The sequence below is a fragment of the Podarcis bocagei genome (assembly GCF_964188305.1).
Source record: "Podarcis bocagei genome assembly, chromosome: 5".
Lineage (NCBI taxonomy): Eukaryota > Metazoa > Chordata > Lepidosauria > Squamata > Lacertidae > Podarcis > Podarcis bocagei.
The window spans coordinates 94,262,746-94,283,242 of NC_138129.1; the positions used below are offsets into that span (position 1 = coordinate 94,262,746).

The 20,497-nt window shown below is 44.8% G+C and overlaps 1 protein-coding gene across 4 annotated transcripts in view; it reads left to right on the top strand.

Annotated features, from left to right (window-relative positions):
* PRRX1 (paired related homeobox 1) overlaps positions 1-20,497 on the top strand; it is an 82,029-nt gene that overhangs the window by 59,805 nt on the left and 1,727 nt on the right. For 2 of the 4 annotated variants that reach the window (XM_081194529.1, XM_081194528.1), the window contains exons 3-4: positions 8,117-8,298; positions 15,428-15,499. In XM_081194529.1, coding sequence (XP_081050655.1) covers positions 8,117-8,298; positions 15,428-15,482 — 237 coding nt within the window. In that variant the 3' untranslated portion in view covers positions 15,483-15,499. The remainder of the gene's footprint in view (positions 1-8,116; positions 8,299-15,427; positions 15,500-20,497) is intronic. The other 2 variants (XM_081194527.1, XM_081194526.1) reach the window with 1 other exon arrangement.

Sequence of the window (20,497 nt, forward strand, 5' to 3'; positions counted from 1 at the left end):
CTCTCTGTCACAGATGAAAAGCCACTCTTTCAAAAGGACCCTTAACTTTGGAAGTCTTTGTCTTTTTGAAAATTCTTCTTCTTCTTCTTCTTCTTCTTCTTCTTCTTCTTCTTCTTCTTCTTCTTCTTCATCTTCATCTTCTTCTTCTTCTTCTTCTTCTTCTTTTCATTATTTTCAATTTTATACATTTCAATAATTTCACAATCATTTTAGCAATTCAAAACTTGACTTCCTCCCCCCTCTTTCTGTGGTTCCTTAAATTTGTTTTATTTTTATTTTCTGCATATCCAAATTAACTTAATTTGCTCATTTATTCATCTCCTTTAAATACATACTCTTACAAAACTGCAGGTTATTACAACAATCCTGCCAATGTTCTTATCTGTTTACAGCTTATTTGTAAATATTCAATAAACCATTTCCATTGTTTTATAAAAAGTTTGTTATCTCAATTTCTTATTTTTCCAGTAAGTTTCACCATTTCTGCATATTCCATAAGTTTTTGTCTCCATTCTTCTTGGCTTTGGAACTCTTTGTCAGTCAGGAATGGGCCTGAGGTAGAATCTACAGGCATGTTAAAAATGTTATGAAAATGGCTTTTTTGTTTGTTTTAATGGTTTTGAAAAAATGCATTGGATTTTCCATAGCTTGCCTTCACCACCGAGGGTCACAACTGTATATTGCAGTTTGAAACACGTTCAAAACGGTTTATTTGCAGCTGTATAGCTGAGTGAGAGTGAAAGCCATCCATTTAAAGTGGTACCTCGGTTTTTTAATGTCTCCGTTGACTAATATTTCGGTTTACAAATGCCATGAACCCAGAAAATTGGAAAGAAGACTTAATCCCCACAAAAACTGACTGGCAAGCGAAGATGATAGAATATTTAGAACTCGCGAAAATGACTGGGAGAATAAGAGGAAACTCAAACCAGAAAGTCAACAAAGACTGGATAATATTTAAAGAATACCCTAGAAAGTATTATGATAATGCAAATCTCCTGACAGATTTAGATTGAATCTTGAAGTATAAGGAAACCATAAAAGTAAAAATTCTTGTGATAAGTAACAGAAAAAATAATAATAATGAAGTGCGTATAGGTGTAAAAAGTACAGCTAGGTGAATTGGAACTTAATGATACATTGTTAGTGTCTATGTTTGTTTATGTGTTGTTGTTGTTGTCTATGTTATATGTAAATTGTTTTGTAATAAAGAATTGTTTTAATAATAATAAAAAAAGAATTTGTATAACAATTAAGGCAACCCATTTAGGAGGGAGGTCTCACGCGTAAATGGGCAAGGCTTGCAGTCCAACCAAAGTCCTCTGTGATTTTAGTGAGGCAAAATCAAACAATGCTTAGATCAGTCCCACTGGAAACGGAAAGGGCTTTAGTTTGGGCTGAATTGCGCTCCAAGTCTTTGTTCTCGGGAACTGACAATCCTGATGTTTTTTCAGAGAGGTGTGTTCTTTTTGCAGCAGACTTAAATCTAACACATGAAATTCCAGAGTTGTGGTGGGGGGGGGGGATAGCTATTAAAGTCTAGAAGCAGCTGCGGGTTTTCTCTGCTTTAACAATCAGAAGAAACTCTGTGGAAATAGGAAAAATGCATAGAAAATTTATGCCTCCTTTTTTTTTTTTTGAGTTGAATTTACGGCATAGGCAAAGTTCTAAGCCAAGTAGGGCTGCCAAAACAAATCTTGTAGGGCCATGGACTTTGCTGAAGTTCCCATAGAGGTGCCCTATCTATTTTTAATCATAGAAACATATGCTTGCAAAGGTGAGAGCCAGGGGCCTCCCTAGACTGTCAACTATATTTTAAAGAAGGGGGACAAAGGCTGCCTGCAGGTGTGGGCAGGCAAGCAAGCAAGCATCTCTGTGAGTTACAGGAGTTATTTCCTATAGATTGCCACTGCAGAACGAATCCTGACCCAGCAGCCATCATTTTATAACTGCACGCCCTCCAACATTTCTCCAATGAAAATAGGGATGTCCTATTCCATGATAATAATAATACACAGCCCTTCATCCGTAGATCTCAGGGCAGTTCAAAACATAAAAATACATAAAAAATTAAAAACAATCCAATAACCCCCACCCCTCCTATAAACACATTTAAAACAGTATAGTATGTATATTAGGGACGCGGGTGGCGCTGTGGGTTAAACCACAGAGCCTAGAACTTGCCGATCATAAGGTTGGCGGTTCGAATCTCCCCAACGGGGTGAGCTCCCGTTGCTCGGTCCCAGCTCCTGCCAACCTAGCAGTTTGAAAGCATGCCAGTGCAAGTAGATAAATAGGTACCGCTCCAGCGGGAAGGTAAATGGCATTTCCGTGCGCTGCTCTGGTTCGCCAGAAGTGGCTTAGTCATGCTGGCCACATGACCCGGAAGCTGTACGCCAGCTCCCTCGGCCAATAAAGCGAGATGAGCGCCGCAACCCCAGAGTCGGCCATGACTGGACCTAATGGTCAGGGGTCCTTTAGTATGTATATTAGGCCTATTCCACAAGCGGGGAGCCACCACAGAAAAGGCCCCGCTGTTGTATTGCCACCTTCCGAGCCTCTTGTGGAGGAGGCATACGAAGAAGGGTCTCTGAGGATGTCCTCAGAGTCTGGGGAGGTTCATCTGAAGTGAGGGGTCCTTGAGATATTGTGTCCCTGCACCGTTCAAGGCTTTATAATTCCTGATTGCAATTGCTTCCCAAGTCAATGCAGTGTTAACATGGACTTGAACGGATCGCAGCTGGCTTCTCATCTAGGAGATTTCAACTGAGTAGCAGTAGGTAGAAGAGGCTCTTGACATAGCTGTCAACTTACAGAGTTGAAAATAAGGGATCAGCAGCCTCGAAAATAAGGGATTTTCCCAGCACAGGTATGTTCAACTTCTGAGCCCCTCCGAACCAAAGGCAGAAAGCCCAGCCAGCAGCCAAATGAAGCCTCAAGCGGTGGTTCCCACAGCGCAGCAACCCGGCAAAGGGGATGCAGCAAGGAAAACCACTGTCACCTCTCCGCTGGGAAGCGCTGAGCAAAGGCGAGTCCCCAGGCAACGCGGCCGACTTGATCGGCACAAGGCATGCAAGCTCCACCCCCCAGTCGTTCTAAGACTCCTTATTGGGTGAGCAATGCAGCCAAGCAACACAGTTGGAGCCTCCCTCCTCCCTGGCCGACAGGGAGGGAGGGAGAGGAGCTGCTTCCTTTGAAACCCGGGAAATTTAAGGGACATAATCAGTAAGGGACAGCAGCAGGACACGGTGCTGGGATAAGGGACTTTCCCGCCAAATAAGGGACAGTTGACAGCTATGGCTCTTGAATGTGCTGGAGAAATGGTATACCGGTTGTCTTTGAGGAACAGGAAAACGTTCTTGAACTGCTAGGAAATTGGGACAGGGGCCAAGAGGAACAATCCATACAGCAGTCAAAATAGCAACTGATGCACTGGGGTAAGAGCTACATTTTCCTAACTACCCTGGGCAGGGAGGATGGAGAGAGAGACAGAACCCCTCACCCATCATAGATCGGTATTTTTGACTACTTCACACTTCAACCCTGTTCTGATGTTCGAAGTCTCACATGACAATGGGAGAGCAGGGAAGTCCAAGTTGTCTGGGAGCAGATATTAGCCGTGCCTCCTTGTGGATGGAGCGTATGCCAAAAGTTAGCTACACATTGCAGCTGCTCATGTATAAAGCAGACGGAGTTGACTGTTTATCCAAGAGTCTCCTTCCTACCGCTAACCTGACAGTCAGGGGAGACTGGAGAGGCTTGAAATGGCTCACCCCTGATGCTTTTCCTGTCTCCTTCTCTTTCCAGGAAAAGCACAAGCAACTCAAGAGAGCAGAAATAGGCACTTGCTTGAGGGAAGGAGTCAAGCTTTCCATAACTTGGTAGAGAAGGAGTGGTTAACTCTCAAACACAAGCAACCATATCATTGCATAGTTCCTTTAATCCTTGGGCAGCGAGCTATTATTCCTTTGATTAACCAAGAGTATTTCTCCTTCGTGAAGAGTGAGACTTCAAGATACTCTAGCCTTCCCTGCCTGGGCTCATGCAGAGTTCTTTTTTGCACCGTGCTTTCCAGGTCCAGGGACACGGGTGGCGCTGTGGGTTAAGCCACAGAGCCTAGGACTTGCCGATCAGAAGGTCGACGGTTCGAATCCCCCGATGGGGTGAGCTCCCATTGCTTGGTCCCTGCTCCTGCCCACCTAGAAGTTTGAAAGCATGTCAAAGTGCAAGTAGATAAATAGGTACCGCTCCGGCGGGAAGCAAAACGGCGTTTCCGTGTGCTGTTCCGGTTCGCCAGAAGCAGCTTAGTCATGCTGGCCACATGACCCGGAAGCTGTACGCCGGCTCCCTCGGCCAATAAAGCGAGATGAGTGCCGCAACCCCAGAGTCGGTCACGACTGGACCTAACGGTCAGGGGTCCCTTTACCTTTACCTTTTCCAGGTCCACACTTTAAAGCTGTGTGCTCATCCACACTTCCGCTTGTCCCAACACTTTCTCCCAGGGAAAACTTGCAGTTTAAGTGCTGAATCAGAAAAAAACAAAACAATTGGGTTTTCTGCAGATTGCTGCTGGTTCTGATTTAGCGGGCACAAAGCAGGATTTCCAGGGGAAAGGCTTGGACCTGTGTCTAGACAACACGAGAGGAGCAGAAAACCCAACAAGACCTGCAGAAAAGCATGGATGAGCTCTCTGCTTGAGAGAGAGTTTTTCTTTTGGCCTGGCACTTTCCCCGGGAAAATCCGCATTCTATTACTGAATCGGATCAAACAGCAATCTGTAGGAAACTTGATTGCCATTTGCTCCAATTCAGTGGCAAAATGCGAGTTTTCCCAGACAAAAACAAACAACGAAGCTGCTTTGGCACGGAGCTTTAAAATCCGGACCTGTGCCTAGAAATGTAACACAAAAGGAAGTCTGGATGAGCCCCCTTGTTTTGTACAAGGGTAGTTGTACAAGAGAGACCTTTGTATAAGCAGCTGTGTGTGAGTCCAGCTGTATGCAATGTGTAGCTAAGCTCTTAGCACACACTTCAAGTATATCTGAAGGAGTGTCTCCACCCCCATCGTTCTACCCGGACACTGAGGTCCAGTGCCGAGGGCCTTCTGGTGGTTCCCTCACTGCGAGAAGCAAAGTTACAGGGAACCAGGCAGAGGGCCTTCTTGGTAGTGGCACCCGCCCTGTGGAACGCCCTCCCACCAGATGTCAAAGAGAACCACAACTACCAGACTTTTAGAAGACATCTGAAGGCAGCCCTGTTTAGGGAAGCTTTTAATGTTTGATGGACAAACATTGAATTTTAATATTTTGTTGGAAGCTGCCCAGAGTGGCTGGGGAGGCCCGGCCAGATGGGTGGGGTATGTATAAATAAATAAATAAATAAATAAATAAATAAATAAATAAATAAATATTCAACAGCGAGGTGTTGCGAACTCTCAGTTCCCTCACAAGAAGCATAGCTGCATAATAAACAAGACATGCCCTCTAGTATATTTGTCCATGTTGGGTTGTATGCAGTTCTAGCCCTATTCAGACTAGACCTGCTGAAGAGGATGGGAGGAGCTGGGCTTCATTCCCGTCCCCTGTGTGCTCAGTGCAATAGAAGACACACAGCCACATCTCTGATTTATAGCCGCATGGGCCAGCACATGCACATCTAATTTGGCCCAATGAATGTACAGGATCCCTTTGCTCATCGTTTAATGATCATCACCTCTAGTCAGATACGACATAAAGCATTTTCTTGTGGCCAGTGAAAACAAAGAGGCCACTTGAACCAAAGCTACCTTTGCCTTGCTGACTTTCAAAGCGATAACAGATCCGTTTTGATTTGTGTGTAGCGGAGAGCAATCTGGGCGTTTGTGGCTAGATGCTAACTGAATTCAGGTTGAGTGACAGTTGCAGGACATGCTTCTCTAGGCAGTGGCGGAGGAAGGGGTGGGGGGCTGCGGACCGCCCCGGGTGTCATCACTGAAGGGGGTGACAAAATGAATTTTTTTTAAAAAAAAAAAATTGGGCTCACAAAACTTTTTAGGAGTGATGTGGTGGCTTAGGCGCCTGAAACGGCAGCATGGGACTTGCGTTTGCCTACTGCTTCTCCCTCAGCCACCCTGCAGCTTGAGGGGGAGGTGGCGAAGAGGCTCGAAGCACCAGAACATCTTGCCCTGCCCCCACGGACAGCTAGCCCCACCCCCGGCTGCAGGAACCCCCCCCCCGCACCAGGCACCTGAGCGGCTAGCTATGCTGCTGTCTCTAGGCAGGGTTTTTGTTTTACAGTGGTACCTTGGGTTACATACGCTTCAGGTTACATACACTTCAGGTTACAGACCCAGAAATAGTTCCCCGGGTTAAGAACTTTGCTTCAGGATAAGAACAGAGATCGTGCTCCGGCCGTGCGGCAACAGCGGGAGGTCCCATTAGCTAAAGTGGTGCTTCAGGTTAAGAACAGCTTCAGGTTAAGAACGGACCTCCAGAACGAATCAGAAGGTCAGCAGTTCAAATCTCCTAGGGTGAGCTCCTGTTGCTTGGTCCCTGCTCCTGCCAACCTAGCAGTTCGAAAGCACGTCAGAGAGCAAGTAGATAAATAGGTACCACTCCAGCAGGAAGGTAAACGGCGTTTCCGTGTGCTGCTCTGGTTCACCAGAAGTGGCTTAGTCATGCTGGCCACATGACCCGGAAGCTGTACACTGGCTCCCTCGGCCAATAAATCGAGATGATCACCGCAACCCCAGAGTTGGCTACGACTGGACCTAATGGTCAGGGGTCCCTTTACCTTTACCTTTTTACCACTGTAATTAGTTCTTGTTCTGCCATTATTTGCCTTTTAATTGTTGCCTTGGTCTGTTATCTCTTCTTGTGACAAATGGGTGAAATAATTAAAATAACTGGCTGTTCAAGAAGCCCACCCATGTGGGGATAGTCCCATGTCAGGGACTGGGCAGAGGAGGAATGGTGGAGACGGCCTCCCCAGCCTGACCCTTCCAGAGAAGAGGAAGACGGTTCAGAATTACAACAGGGTTTTGAGGGAGGTCACAGCTCAGGGGAAGATGAGGGGGAAAGTTGGGAAAGAATGGGAGAGGAGGAGGAGGCAGAGCTGGAGCAGCTGGCTGACACTTTATCACTAGAAAGCCTTCCAGACTCTCCATCTCCCAGAACCTGGCGAGCCTTGAAAGTAGGAGAGCAGGAGTGGCAGACGAAGATGATGTTCTATGCGAAGTTGGCCAAGCGGACTGGTAGGATCCAGAACCAAAGCGATCAGAAATTCCAAAGAGACTGGAGTAGATTTATTTGGTATTTGAATACTGATTGTAAAAACGTGAAGACACTAGCGGGATTGAAATAAACCTTGCAACGAAATGTGAAAATAGTATCTTCAGTTGTAAAGAAGGTCAGGAACTTACAGTCAAAGTGCACATACAATCTATGTGGAAATAAAAAACCAGTTGAAGGGATGGAGGGAAGTCACAAGCTCAGCGGAGCAAAAGGTGTATGAATTGTTATTGCAATGTTTGCATATTTTATGTTTTAAAAAGAAAATAATAAAAATTATATATATAAGAAATAAAAGCAGGAGATCAAAGAGCTTGGAGACAGATGACTATAACAGGCAACTGTAGGGGTGGGGGTGCTGTTGACGAATGAGGAAGTGGGAGAAAAGGGGGGGTGGAGATTTACTCGGGATTTACTCATCAATCCAAGCGGCTGCATTCTCAAGCCTCTCTCTCTGTAGATATTGAATAAAAAGCAGATGGTAAGTGTTAGGTTGTGGGTGAACATATCAGACGACACAGCGATTCCTCAAACAGCTCTTGTTTATCCACAGGCCAGAACAGAACTGAACTGAAGGGTTCAGTCAGCCTGCTTATATAGAGCTCCAGTACAACGTAACTGTAACAATTTTCTAAAACTATCCAATCACTGAACGTCACTTTCGATCCCTTATTTGCATAACTATCTACAGTATCCCCCTGCTGGCCCAGGGTGAGAACTTCAGTATATAACAGTAAGGACTTTTCCTTGACTTATCCGTTCCTGGCAACCTGCCGTGGGGGTCGGGTCCCCCTGCCGCCTGACACTGACTGCGGTGCTGACACTGCTGTGTTTGTCCTCCTGTCTTAGGTGTGGTTTCAAAACAGACGGGCAAAGTTTCGCAGGAATGAGAGAGCCATGCTGGCCAACAAGAACGCATCCCTCCTCAAGTCCTACTCTGGGGATGTGACCGCAGTGGAGCAGCCGATTGTACCTCGACCAGCTCCAAGGCCCACCGACTATCTCTCCTGGGGGACTGCCTCTCCTTACAGGTGACCCTAACACATCCATATTACACTGCCAGTTTTTCTCTTGACGTGTCCGGCCGGTTTCCTCTGGGGAGGACAGGGAATGGAACAAAGGCCTGAGCCAAGACTCTCCACTGCCTCTCATCTATTAAGTAGAAAACTATTTGGAATGGTTTAGATCTGATCTCCTTTACTCTTCTGTCAGCAAGTAGGCAATGCAGACACAGGGACACACCAAAGTTGCTCACAGGAGTAAGCCCTATTTAAGACAGTTGGATTTACTTCTTGAAGTGTGAATAGGATTGCATTGTCAACCTGGTGTACAAGCCATTCCTTCTCTCTCCAGGGAGCCCTGGGACGTTGTTCTCTGTATGTGCATGGGGAAGGGGGAAGATGGATCTTTGATAGACTTCTCGGCACCCTCGCCAAACTACAATTCCCAGGATTCTCTAGAGAAAGCCATGGCTAACAAACTAGCTTCAATGCAGCATATGTTTGTAGATTAGTTATATCCAGAGGGCTGGGGTGGTGGTGGTTAAAGCAGCAGGAAATGCACTTCTTCAAAACAAAGCAACCCAATACAGCTGGGGCAGCTAGAAAAAGATGGTATTCCAGATACCAAATCTGTTCTGTGCATGTGACAGAATCACCCCTGAAGAAATGTGGTTCTAAGGAGCTTTGGTAGCCTTTTCTGGAAAACCAAGAAGGCAGAGACAAGATGGCGGCAGAGCTGGAGCTTCAGGTGGAACACTTGACATGATGTGCATTTGCTTAAGTAAATTACTTTGTTTTAATCCATTCTTACTACTTGTGGATGAAATAAACACATTCCTGATGATGAGACTTTTTCTTCAGAAGGGATCATACTTCATCATGACTCACTCTGTCTCTCATACACAGAAAGAGAGAGAGAGAACAAACAAAGAACAGAGTCGTGCAGGTTCAGTCCACACTTCAGTGCAATCTAATTCACACGTCCCAAACTAACATGTGAACCGAAATCACAGCTATCCTTCAAAATTTGTACTTAACTTAATTTTGAAATGCAATCCTAGAAAAGAAAAAGTGTACAAATGTACAAATTAGAAGGCAGTATGCATAAAGAGGCATGTATTTGGGAAAAGAATGAACAAAAACACATTATATTAGGAAATATTAGGAACGAATCGTGAATATTGGGAGAAATGTGTGCTAAAATGCCGATGGTTTGTGAGGACTTGTTAAAAATGTATATCACAAACTAGTGCAGAAATGTAATGTTGGAAAAATGAGAAAGGGAGAGAAGCCAAAATGGACAGGTTTGTTTTCAGTGAATCCCATCCGAGACAAAGTCAAGCGTCTACCATCCAGGAGAGAGTGGAAATGTGGCTAATCCTGCCTTTCACCTCAGACACTGGAGCCACCAAGGGGAGGAGGGTGAAGCTGCTAGAGATGAATAACAGGGGCTGAAAAACATTTATTCACATATATAACCTCCTATGAGTGTCACTTTGCCATATACTAAGATACATTCTCCATATTTTATTTCCGCCCCCTCTAGAATGAGTGGTTTGGGGAAATGGGGGGCCATCGTCTGAAAAACACCTGATCCTACTTTTTTTTTGGGGGGGGGGAATTTGGAATGCTGTTCACAGTCACTCACTTCCCCATTGATGCTTTGGCAGCAATTTCCGTGTTTTTGTGGGATGTGATACGTAAGTAGCAGTCAAGTACAACATTCCTTGTTTTCCTAGAGTGGACATGCAGGAAAAGTTTTGGTCCAGCCAGTTGAAAACTTTCTGTTTCCTCCTGGCTGGGACATACTTCCTTTGCATGTGTCCTTACCTGTCCAGGTAACAAAAGGGACAAGGTACGCAGCACCCTCTCTCTTTTTGACTTCCTCTGTCGTTGAAGCAGCTTTTATCTAGAGCTGCTCTCTATTGGGTTTCAGCCAATAGAGGACACTGGGATTATCCCCATATAGGATAGCTCCACATGTATATACTTTGTAACTAAGTCTGCCTTCAGGGATCCAACTGTGAAGAGAATGTGAGTAAACTACTTTTATATACTTTACAGAAGATGGTGGCATGTTTATTCTTTTAAGGGGGATATAAGGGAACTTACCAGGAACCTAATAGTGAGAGGCTTACACAAGCCTGCAACCAGCTACCCGCTGTGTGTTTAAAAGGGGAATGTGAAACTCTGCTAAGTAAAAGAACTTCCTAGTGCCAAGTTAGGAAGGATATTAATAAACAATATACCCTCTCTTGCCTCCCTGAACATTCCCACAATTTTATCTGTCCTCAATTCAACCAAGCCAGTTAGGAATTCCATCCTGGGCAGGACTAGACCACATTGCCCTGTAGACGATCAGCAGAGCTGCTGTCAAAGGGTAGCATGGTTGAGTATCTGCTGGGGGCCACAGGCAAGAGCTTCCTGGACCTTTGAAGCCTGCTTGCTTGTTCACCCGCCATTTGCTCTGGCCCAGACGACAGTAGTGGCAAGAAGCAGAAGCAGGGAATCACATCATGGTCTGGCTGGCTGTTGACTCTCTAGCTCAGCCTTTCTAAATGTCTGAGTCCTAGATGTTGTTGGACTGCAACTCCCATCCTCCCTAGTGAGCATGGCCAGTGGTGAGGGATCATGGGAGTTGTAGTTCATGATCCTCTGGCTGCATCGAGCGAGCAAGCAATCGGTGGTAGAAGTGATGAGGAACAAGAGGAGGGGCAACCGGTGATAATGGCCGTGTGGAGGTCAACTCAGTGTGGGAAAAGCAGCTTGTAGCATCTTGCCCAAGGGAAGTTCAAAACCTGAATCAAACACCGCCAGTCAGATTGATTTATTGGTTTCATAAAATTTATATGCCACTCGATGGTAGACTACCTCAAAGCGGTTTACAAAAAAAAAGATAAACCAATAAATCACATAAGAATATTTAGCTATGCGCCTTTTAGAGTTTAGCCAGTTGGAGCTCACTCTAAGAATCAGTTTCTCAGTACTTTTACAACAACCCTTGGCAAATTGCAAAGATGGGGGGCACAATCTTTCATTTCACATCAACATATTTTTTTTCAAAACGGCTCCTTCTTCTTTTTGGTCCCAGCATCAGTATCATATTTGCATCTGACAATCTCCTTTAATTACTGCCAAATTATAAGCAAATTCCCTATGTCCACTGCAATGGGCAACCCATGCCAAAAGGAAGATTGTTCCCAGGCTTAAGCGTTGTTGTTTTTTCCTCCCACATCACTGGCAGCCACCATTGTGGGTCATCCTTTGAAATACTTTTTCTCATTTCTTCCAAAAAAACAACACAAAAAAAAGTCAATGGGAAAATTGCGCAAAACTTGTGGGAAACTCTCTTGGCAAAACCCTGCACAATTGAGTGAAACATAACAAATGTGGACCGTGTGGGAAATCAAAAGCTTTTGATTGGTACGTAATTACCTTTTTTTATTTATTTCCAGCAAGAATTGGGAAAGACAAGGAATGTGTTTCCAAAGTTGCACTGGCTGGGCCAATCAAACAGAGGGCTAAATTCATTGGGTTCCACTGCCTTGCAGAAGCAAAGCAGGCCTGTTTTCAGTGCCAGGGTGGGTGACTGGCTAAGGGACCGCATAGATTTATTCTTGTATTCTATACTGGAGAATGACAGGATCCAAATGTTTAAAAAGAAAAAGAAACCAGCTCTCCTGTACCAGCCTCTTTGAAATACATGGTTTATTTTGAGGGCATTGTAAACTTAGTGACTACTCCTCTTCAAAGAAGTACCCTGAACCCTGAACCATTGAAACTCAGTACACCAGTTCCCAGAGATATTTTGTATGCATAGACATCACATGTATAAACTTGATACAAGATGGGTGACACCTGGCTTGAGAGCAGTACATGTGAAAAGGATCTAGGAGTCTTGGTTGACCATAAACTTGACATGAGCCAACAGTGTGACGCGGCAGCTAAAAAAGCCAATGCAATTCTGGGCTGCATCAATAGGAGTATAGCATCTAGATCAAGGGAGGTAATAGTGCCACTGTATTCTGCTCTGGTCAGACCTCACCTAGAGTACTGTGTCCAGTTCTGGGCACCACAATTCAAGAAGGACACTGACAAACTGGAACGTGTCCAGAGGAGGGCAACCAAAATGGTCAAAGGCCTGGAAACGATGCCTTATGAGGAACGGCTAAGGGAGCTGGGCATGTTTAGCCTGGAGAAGAGGAGGTTAAGGGGTGATATGATAGCCCTGTTCAAATATATAAAAGGATGTCACATAGAGGAGGGAGAAAGGTTGTTTTCTGCTGCTCCAGAGAAGCGGACACGGAGCAATGGATCCAAACTACAAGAAAGAAGATTCCACCTAAACATTAGGAAGAACTTCCTGACAGTAAGAGCTGTTCGACAGTGGAATTTGCTGCCAAGGAGTGTGGTGGAGTCTCCTACTTTGGAGGTCTTTAAGCAGAGGCTTGACAACCATATGTCAGGAGTGCTCTGATGGTGTTTCCTGCTTGGCAGGGGGTTGGACTCGATGGCCCTTGTGGTCTCTTCCAACTCTATGATTCTATGATTCTATTATCTAAACCAGGCATGGGCAAACTCCGGCTCTCCAGATGTTTGGGACTACAGTTCCCATCATCCCTAGCTAACAGGACCAGTGGTCAGGGATGATGGGAATTGTAGTCCCAAACATCTGGAGGGCTGGAGTTTGCCTATGCCTGATCTAAACCAGCACGATGGACTCCTAGGGACCTCACAACATAGGCAAGAGGGAGAGGGAAGGAGACACAAGTTGTGCTGCAAGATATGAAACTTTCCCCCTAGCCATTTACAGATGTCTCAAGCATAGGAGCAAAGCTCTGTGGAACTAAGCAGAAGGAGGCTTTCTATCCAATCTGGCTTCTTGGAATTCCATTAGAAAAGGAAGCAATGAGTCCACCATCTACTTGATGTAAAATCACATTTTCACTTCTATAACATTTTTAGTATACAAAGGACTTTGCAAGCCAACCAATCTTTTTTTTTTTGCTGCCTTCCCAAAGTATAACCCATGCTCAAGGCAGCTTGCAATGTATAAAAAATTACATAACTACAAACATAACCAAAGTATTCATAAACAAAACATCAAAAAGTACACAACCAAATAAATCAATTTTCATATAAATCATAAGATCCAAAACAAAGCTGCAAAAAATTGACATCAACAGCAGCAACAATTGCCCCACAACCAAAACCCCTAAAGAATATCCCAGCACAAATTATCCTTACATCGATCAAGATTGTTGTACAATTTGGAGTACTGAGGTCAAAGAGGATGGGGATATCTTCAATATATGAATAGTGGCTTCTGACTTAGGATGTAAGGATGTTCTAATGAGTCAAGCAATGGTCCACACAGACCAGAATCTGGTCTGTGAGAGTGGTTGGAGTTGGGCAGTTTAGGACGTGTTACCATTAATAGTAGTAATTTTTTCATTTGTTTAGCTGTAAGCCATAGCAAAGAGAAAAAACATCCAGAGTTGAGCCTCAAATTTGGCTTTTGATTTCCTGGCAGCCGACACAAATAGAAAAAGACACAAGGTAACCTAATTTTCCTGGTCCAAGAGCAAAACAAAACAAAACAAAAAAACACTCATTTGATGTAGCAATATTTTCCTCACAGCTAAATTCAGGCAGGATGTTTCACAAGGATCTTTCTAATGTTGTATATTATATAGTAAGATAGTGAATAGCCATTTTACAAAAGAGAAACCATCCTGGTGAGCAACTAATATCTGAGAGAGGCCATAATTAGAGCTGAGCAATGACTGAAAAGCCATCAATATTGGCTCCATCCCCTCACTTCGGTATGAGCCAAGATGGTGAAATAACCTCCTTCTTCTAAGTGCGAACCACAACAAGAGACTTCAGAGAAGCTCTCCCTTTGTGCCTCTCAGCTTCTCACTTCCACTTGCTAGTGGCTTAGCTTGTGTGTTGGAAAGAACAGTGGAACTTAGTAGAGTTTCTGTTGACGTTCAATGGCAATTACAGGAGCCCTCCATCCACCTTGGGCTGATGTAGGAAAAAGTGACCAGGGTCAGTAACAAAGGGAGGCCCTGGGCTGCAGGGCCTCATTTGCTCCTAGTGAAGAAGCCTTGGGGACCTGCTTAGCATTATGGAGTGACAGAATGACTCAACAGTCATTCAGCTCAAACAGACTCATCTGATTTCATTTAAATTGTTGTCAGCTCTCCTCATTGCTTCTGCTAGCAAAAGGCTCCTGCTCACTTTTGCTTATTTTCAACAAGCTATGTGCTAACTTTGAAGCCCTTGATAGCAAGCTGGTGTGAAACGGCCCTGGCCTTACTTTGGGCCAAGAGAGAAGCACAGCCGATTCATTTAAAGTCTGCCCTCTGCAGAGCCCCAGTTCAGTACCTCCCTCCCATATTGAAATATACTCGGAGTCGAGAGTGGATTTCATGCTCTTTATTCAGCTCATAGTGGTGAGGAGGAATGGAAGTTCCCCCAGACTGTCTGCTTTATATACATTATTTACACAATGGGCCCCATGTGATTGGCTAATTCCGGGATTCTCCTGTAGGCCAATCAGGTTGCGTATTCACTTACACCTGGAGCTGGGTTGGGTGGCTCCTGTGGACCAATCAGATTGCTGCATTCTGGATCCTATTGTTCTAGGACCAATCAGATTGCTGCATTCTGAATCCTATTGTTCTAGGACCAATCAGACTGCTGCATTCTGAATCCTATTGTTCTAGGACCAATCAGACTGCTGCATTCTGAATCCTATTGTTCTAGGACCAATCAGACTACTGCATTTTGGATCCTATTCAACTCAGTACATAACACATATAGTTCCAACACTCTCTTGCTAGACCAGGAATAACCAACTTGGTGTCCCCCAGAAGTTCCTGGATACCAAACTCCCACCCTCCCCAGCCAGCATGGTCAATAGTCAATAGTCAAGGATGATGGGAAACAACATCTAAAGAGCCCCATCTTGGCTGCTCCCAAGTCCTACTGAGAAGTGGTGGGTGACATCATCATACTTAAATGCCTTTTGACTGTGCCACCATCTTGCAAGGGCACCTTAATGTCACGGTGGGTGAGCCCTCAAGTACAAGGTATCTGATGAACTCACTTGCCTTATTATTTCTCCCTCCTTTCACACTTTCTAAAATAGCTCCTCGTCCCTCCTAAGATGTTGTTTGCACGAGGGGGTCCCTAATGGATTCTAAGCGAAGACTCTACAAAGGTAACTTTCTGGGCAGAAGTGTCATGCTTGTGGGGCTGTCCATAGTCGCCTGGAGTTCTTCTGGGGAAAGGGTGCCAACTCCACTCCCAGGCCAATTTTGTAGGGTCTCTCGACTCTGTTAGGTGCTAGACAGGATGAGGAGATGCAAAAGAGGCGTGTTTAACAGAAGCCTCAAGCTTACCTTCTCTTTGCCTTAGCCTCCAATGAAGTCACCGCAACAGAATGCACAATAATGATAAAAGCAGGAAAAAGCCTAATAAAATGACCCCTGAGGGTGGGTTTAGTGAACGATTCTCCCCTTGCCTTGCCCAGACCACCAGCAAGCTTCTAACTCACTAGTCAGGTCCTTCGTGCATGTATCTGAAGACATTAACTCCAGTTTACATTACAAATTGCTAGTCTCTTAGGCTGGATCTAGACATGTCAAAGAAGTGATTCAGTTAAAAGCGTTGTAAACTCATACAGGAGAATCCAGTAGGGAAAGACAGGACTCCACAGCGCCACCTGGTGGTGTATATGCATATACAATGCATATAAAACCAATCTAGCTGAGTCCTTAGACTGCATCAAAGTTCCTATCTAGATCCAATGGCAGTAGGCTTAGCTCAGTTTTCTGAGAACTTTGTAGAAGCAGCCTTCACCTCTTCGTACTTTGATTCCCCTGCTTTGTGGAATATGAAAGGATTATGGCAGCAGTGGCAAAGTGTTCTTTATCCACACCCTGGTCAAAACCCTACCCTCCAATGATGGCTGCCTAAATTCAGCCTTGTAAAATGCTACTCAGTTACTGAAGCCTTCCCAGAACATAATAAGAGACTTGTGGAGTTAAGATTCTTGTTTGAGTCATCACAGAACAAACAGGCAATAGAAGTTTTATATCAGTTCAAGACTTTGTGCTTTTCAAAATGGAGACAGCTGACATGTTCAACTTGCCAGTCATTGTGGAATTCAGAGAAAGGCAACCGAGTGATTATATTATGAATGTGTGGGCCAGCTCCATATATATTTGGCTTCAGATAGCATCACAGCTTAATGGCCACTCTTACCCAAAGAGGTTGTGTATTCCAAAAACAGTTTTGCAATGAGCAAGGGGAAGGGACCTCTGATTGAGTTAGATACCATCAGAACCTTCTACCATCCAAAGCAGGGGTGGCAAACCTTAGACCCTTCTGATCAGTGCTTTTTTCTTTAAAAAAAAATGTTTAGGGGTGCTCTCATTTTGACTCAAGAAAATCACCATTTTATAGTTCAAATTGGGAAAAATAAATACAGTAAATGGACAAAAGTACAAAGATTCACAAAATGTTTAGGGGTATGCGTCCCCCCCAGAAAAAAGCACTGCTTCTGAAATTGTTTGATTCCAGCTCCCATCAGCCCCAGTCATCATGGACAATGGTCAGGGATGATGGGAACCAGAGTCCAAAAACATTGGGGGGGGGAGCACAGATTCCTCATTCCTGGTCTAAAATATAAAGGACTCTAGAAACACCAGCAGATATCCAGTTATAAGACAATTATCTTCCAACACCTGCACAGAGCTGATGTGCACACCTAGTTCATCTGCAACTTTGCAGCAAGTGTTGATTTGTAACACATACCAATCCACACATTTGAAGACAGCAATTATGGGTCTGTACACTTTGCATTGATGAAGGCTGCTCCAGGAGAAAAGGAAGATACCTGCTTTTTCCAATACCTTCCAATTTAGTTCCAAACGTTTTATTACATCATTAATCCAAACTGCAGATTGTTGCCATGTGGACAATCTCTCTATATCCTCATCAACCGTGTTTGATATCACCCCAAATTCATCAACTCTCACCTGTTCCTTAGGGCTACCCTGGCTAAATGCATTGTAGATATAAATTTATTGGGAAAGACCTAGAGCAGGCACCCCCAACCTTCAGCCCTCCAGATGTTTTGGACTACAATTCCCATCATCCCTGACCACTGGTCCTGCTAGCTAGGGATCATGGGAGTTGTAGGCCAAAACATCTGGAGGGCCGCAGGTTGGGGATGCCTGATCTAGAGCCAAGAATGTAACTCCCACCTTCTTTCCTTTTTTTTTCAAGCAGGTGGGGGTGCTCTAAAGAACTATGCATTAACATGCAGGTGCTTGAGTGAAACTCTGAATATTACGAATATGTGATATCTGTCTTCCTGTCTTACAATAGCCAGGTGCAAGTCACCATTTCTCAGCTTATCTGATCTATAAAATTTGAATAATAGAGCTATTTTCAAGAATACTTGGCCAAACTCTATGTACAAACTGAAAGAAGCGATTTTCCTAGTACAGTCGTACCTTGGAAGTTGAACAGCTTAGTTACCGAATGTTTGGGCCTCCGAATGTCGCAAACCCAGAAGTGACTGTTCCAGTTTGCTAACTCTTTTTGGAAGCCGAATGTCCAATGGGGCTTCCGCAGCTTCCGATTGGCTGCAGGACTTTCCTGCAGCCAATCAGAAGCCGCACTTTGGTTTTCGAACGTTTTGGAAGTCAAACGGACTTCCGGAACGGATTCCGTTCGACTTCCAAGGTACGACTATAATCAGTGCCCATGGTTAAAGGTGATACTTACTGCTTGGTTTAATTTTGTTGTTGTTGTTAGTGGCTTGATCCTTTCATTTTTAAAAGTGTTGTTTCGAAGGATTCCGTGACATGCTTTGAATTTAATAAAGAAAGTAAATAATAGCAACAGAATCAGCAAGGGAGGGGGGGATTAAACAATGCAGTCCATAAGTATCCATGGACTCCGCAGTGACTTACTTGCAACTTCTATTCTCTTTGATTGGTAGATTACCTCTACCAAAGCTTTGCTTTAGAACTTGATTTTCAATGTCAACACACAACATTGGAACATAGAGTCATAGAACTGTACAGTTAAAAGGAACCCCATAACCTGTCGCAAATTCTCTGCGGCACTTTAGCAGAACTACTCAGAATTCCAGGTTCTTCAGTGCAGTGCAGTATATTTATTGTGAGCTATATATATATATCAATATATACTGTAATCTACAGGCTATAATACACGAGCAGTTCATACAGTCAAACAGAGTACCTGGCTGCACCTTAAGGCAAATAGGAAGACCTTTCTATCTCTCTGACCACACTCCTCTATACCACCCACTTACTGCTGGATAGGTTTCCCCTTTAAACCAATGACAACCAATCAACTGACAGCACATTACTGCTGAGTCTTTCTGACCCAGCACTTCCATAGAAAGTATTGCAGGCTGATTGCATCAGCCCGTTGCATCAGCTAGCAAACTCAAGCCTGCAGACTTACTATCTCACACAGCATTCTGTCTTGTAGAGTCTTGTAGTCCAGCTCCCTGCAACTCAGGAATCTCAACTAGAGCATCCCTGTCAGATAGCCATCCAACCTCAGCTTAAAAGCCTTCAAGGAAAAAGAGTCTACCATCTGTATTGTGTATTCCCAAATCAGGCAGACCCAAGAGAGATGACGTCATGTCATCCTTCTGAATGTGCAGCAGGAACATCTCAACTGTTACAACAATATGCATTTCCTTACCACATGGAAGTGTGTTGTGGGAGAAGAAGGCTGTCACTGAGTCAAAGGAGTGGCATCTGTTTAGGCTCAGCGACATCTCTCCCTCCCTCCCCCCAATAGTTATTTAGATTAGATCCTACCTGTTCAGGAGTTGTGCTGTTCCTACTGTTGTCCTAGCAATGGCATCAGAGAGCCCTTAAAAGAGATGAATCAACTTCCCTGCCCTTATCTTCAGCAAGAGAGAAGCTGCCCGACAGCTCTCATTCCAGGTGTGCACAGGTAGTGTGCTCCTCTGTGCTCCCAAATCTCAGCCTCACACCTCACACCTGTAAGTGCCTGGTCCCATTCTAACCCACACTGGTCTGACTATCCAACACAGAAAGATAGAGGCCCAGTATATGAAGCCGGCTTCCTGAAATCCCCACCTTCTCAAGCAGAGGTTGTCAATGTGGCACCCTCCAAATGCTTTGAACCCCAACTCCCTTCAGCCCCAGACAACAGGGCCAATGGTCCAGGGTCCAGGGATGATAGAAGCTATAGTCCACCACACCTGTAGAGGACCACTTCGGTTATTCCTGCTCTCAGGTAGTTGCCTTGAGACCCAGACATGGTGAAAAGTGGTGTGTGTGTGTGTGTGTGTGTGTGTGTGTGTGTGTGTGTGTGTAAAGTGTCCCAGAAACCATATTTACTTTTTTCCAGGGTTGCTTTCCATGCTTCAAATCATGAGCCCGCTCCGAGCTTTGCAAGAGCTTTGCAAATATTGGCAGATATGATTGCCAAGTATCTGCAAACATTTCCACCTGCCCCTGGTCTTTACCCTTTCACAATACAGTGGTGCCCCGCAAGACGAATGCCTCGCAAGACGGAAAACTCGCTAGACGAAAGAGTTTTCCGTTTTGGAGGTGCTTCGCAAAACAAATTTCCTATGGGCTTGCTTCGCAAGACGACAATGTCTTGCGAGTTCCTGCTGGTTTTTTCCCCTTTCCCTCCCCTTTTTCTAAGCCGCTAAGCCGCTTATCAGCTGATCCGATCAGCAGATAAGCCGCTAAAAGCCGCTAATAGCGCTAATCCGCTAATCCGTCAATGGGCTTGCTTCGCAAGACGAAAAAACCGCTAGACAAAGAGAATCACAGAACGGATTCTTTTCGTCTTGCGAGGCACCACTGTACCGTATTTTTCACTCCATAAGGCACACCTGACCATAAGGCGCACCTACTTTTTTTTTGGGGGGGGGAGTCAAGAAAAAAAATATTATTTAAAGGGAGCGCTGAGCAGAGCCTGTCTGCATCCCAGGCTCTGCTCAGCGCTCCCTTTCATGAGCCATGTGGAGCGTGTGTGCGGTGCTTGCAGGCTTCTCCCTCCTCAGGGAAAAGAAAGCCCCCAAGAGCCACACACACACTCCGCACAGCTCTTTAAAGGGAGCGCGGCTCTTGGGGGCTTTTGCGGGAGAAGTGAGAGAGCCTCGCTCTGTCCCTTCCCCCACCTCCCA